The sequence below is a fragment of the Pundamilia nyererei genome, unplaced genomic scaffold, assembly GCF_000239375.1.
Source record: "Pundamilia nyererei isolate P.nyererei 1_Seehausen unplaced genomic scaffold, PunNye1.0 scaffold01100, whole genome shotgun sequence".
NCBI classification, from domain to species: Eukaryota; Metazoa; Chordata; class Actinopteri; order Cichliformes; family Cichlidae; genus Pundamilia; species Pundamilia nyererei.
The window spans coordinates 7,015-9,984 of record NW_005188501.1 but is presented as its reverse complement, the minus strand read 5'-3'; the positions used below and the strand labels follow the sequence as shown (position 1 = coordinate 9,984).

At 40.8% G+C, this 2,970-nt stretch overlaps 1 protein-coding gene across 1 annotated transcript in view; it reads right to left on the bottom strand.

The window, feature by feature from the left end:
• The window catches only part of LOC102215352 (uncharacterized), a gene marked incomplete at its 3' end in the record, with an annotated part of 13,779 nt that extends 11,855 nt beyond the window's left edge, over window positions 1–1,924 (bottom strand). Inside the window, exons 1-2 of the mRNA XM_005755243.1 lie at window positions 1,868–1,924; window positions 1,748–1,752 (exon numbers count right to left, since the gene is read on the bottom strand). Of these exons, the coding sequence (XP_005755300.1) occupies window positions 1,748–1,752; window positions 1,868–1,924 (62 nt within the window). The remainder of the gene's footprint in view (window positions 1–1,747; window positions 1,753–1,867) is intronic.
• Between the last annotated feature and the right edge of the window lie 1,046 nt (window positions 1,925–2,970).

The following is a 2,970-nucleotide window of genomic DNA, read 5'->3' as shown; positions in this document are numbered from 1 at the left end:
TATATATATATTCACAGCTTCCATCCATTTTGCTATGGCATTATTTTTGTGCCACTATTCTGAGCGCAAGTAAAAACAATTTGCAAGTACTGCATTTTGAGGAGAAAATTTTTTCGAGCGAACAAAATTCATTGCTGCATGCAAAAAATGTATTTCAGTGTTTGCTATTATCCATATACACACACACACACAATAACAGCCCCTCTCGCTCAGTTTTTGCATTTGCTCTTGCTCAGATCTCTGCGGACCGCTCGCAGTATGTCGCTCGCGCTCTCAACATCTCTGCCCATGTGCGTTCAACTCTTTCTGTACTGCGTTATATTTGTGCCACAAAACCAACCACTCACAGACTTGGATGCAAAAAAAACTGATTGGCTGTTTTGGTCTCCGGTCAGCTCGCTAGCTATTGTAGCCAAACCCAGGCAAATACCCCACTATGCGTTTAGTCCAAAACTCAAACGAGGCAGCGAAAGAAGAATGCAGAGTGGCGGAGTTTGAAATATTACTCTCTCTGGACCACAAAATAAACTTCAAGAAATTTTAAGTCTAGAATGTTGCTGTGCAAACTTAAATTATCTTCTTGATTTATAAAGACAACACATATTTGCAAAAGTGTTCTAACATTTTTGGAGATGCCTGTTATCCACAAGGTGACCGGCTGGTCAAATGCAGACTCCAGGATAAGCGTTTTCAACCCCCCCGCAGTCTTTCGCTACTCGTGTTAAAGATGATATATAAATCACTTAGATAAATTTTAAATGTTATTGTTTAGCTTATTTCAGTGTTTCATTTGTTCCAGAGTAAATCGGTTTGGCTGAGATTAAAGTTCCGCTTCATAATTCACGGGACGAATTGCTTCCTTTACCCCTGAATACGGATGTATTGTAATTGGTCCAGCCCAGAGTCCATCATGACCATTTTTCAAATCCACCACCTTCATAGTTTATACCGTTACAAAAACAAACAAACATAAAAACGAAAAATCACTATCAGCCGATGGCCAGTTCAGCTGTGCGGTCAGCTGGTGGGTAACAGGCATGTCCGAAAACATTAGAACACAATGCAAATATGTGGTGTCTCTCTAAATCGAGCACATATTTGAAGTTTACACAGCAACATTCTAGCCTTAAAATATCTTAAAAGTTTATTTTGTGATCGAAAGAGAGTGATATATCTAACTCCGCCACTCTGCATTCCTCTTCCACTGCCTCATTTGAGTTTTGGACTAAACGTGTGGCAGAAATATAACACTGTACAGAAAGAGTTGAACGCACATGGGCAGAGATGTTGAGAGCGCGAGCGACACACTGCGAGCGGGTCCACAGAGATCTGAGCAGGAGCAAATGCAAAAACTGAGAGAGAGGGGCTGTTATTGTGTGTGTATATGGATAATAGCAAACACTGAAATACATTTTTTGCACGCAGCAATGAATTTTGTTTGCTGGAATTTAGCTTTTCTTCGCTCAAAATAAGTTTCTCTTCAAAATGCAACACTTGTACTTGCAAAATCTTTTGACGTGCGCTCAAAATAGTGGCACAAAAATAACGCCATATTTCGCCAACTCCACCACTGAATACCTGAGCATCTCAATAACACTTTAGGCTTTTAAAGTTAGTACCAATGTAAAATAGATCAAATTAAGCACCCAGTAAATAAACAACCAAACGAGTGTCAATGAGCCATCGTCATCCCTCAGTAAGCCTTAGGCCGCAGAGCTAATTAACTAGCCTAGCTAGCTAACCTCACACCACCTACGAAAAAAAAATCATATAGTTAAGAAATTTAACTCATAAACAGCTAAAAATATTTCTGGAACGTCCCTGCATCTATTGAGAACAGGAATAATAAAGTTTTGAGTGGACTTACCTGCTTTCCATCGAGTAATCGCTGTCCTTGCACAAATTGCTTTTTTCCGTCTAACATCGCTACACGTGCTGAAATGAGTGTCTGCAGGGGTGGAGCTAAACTGATGGGTAACGTGGGGACCGCAAAATTCAGGAAAGGTGTAACCTTTGCAAACAAGATTCTCTCCGCCTGCTGAGGCACACACTTTATTGGGGGATGGGCATGGTCATCATGGGGACCAGAAAAGTCTGGAAATGTCAGCTTACTCTCATCTGCACACATTTGTTTCATATAGGCTTGCTTTTGTTTCACTGTTGATTGTCTTTGTGTATTTTACATTTTATTTGTCAATCAAAACAAATTGTTAAAAAAGAAATCCAAAAAAGGAAAATGGATCACTTATTTTTAAAACAGCAGTTTAAGCACAGGAATATTGGAGCGATTGTGGCTCAAGAGTTGGCAGTTTGTCTTGTGATCGGAAAGTTGCCGGTTCGAGCCCCAGTTCGGACAGTCCTGGTCATTGTGTCCTTGGGCAAGACACTTCACCTACCATGGTGCGATATGGCAGCCTCGCTTCTGTCAGTCTGCCCCAGGGCAGCTGTGGCTACAACTGTAGCTGCCTCCACCAGTGTGTGAGAGTGAATGAATAGTGGAATTGTAAAGCGCTTTGAGGGTCATGAAAAGCGCTATATAAATGCAATCCATTATTATTATATGTACAGTAGTTCGTCAGCAATTACCAGGCTTTTTAGATGCTAATCGAAATAGCACAGATTTTAGTCTGGGTTTAAACTAGAGATGGACTGATCCAATATTACGTATCCGTATCGGTCCGATACTGACGTAAATTACTGGATCGGATATTGGAGAGAAATAAAAAATGTAATCCAATCCATTAAATATCAAAAAAGCACCTCACAAAACTTGCGACATGGCGTAACTCGGCTCATAACCGTAGCACGTTGGAGCAGTGTGCTCACGTGATAGAGCGGCTGTGCGTATTTGTAGCCTCGCTACCAAACCTGCATTTCATCTCTGAGGAAGTGATCCCAGAGAGAAGTAAAGCAAGTGTGTAAGTTCATCTCTGAATGTTTGTAAAGCATTCCCATGTTAAGCTTAACAAC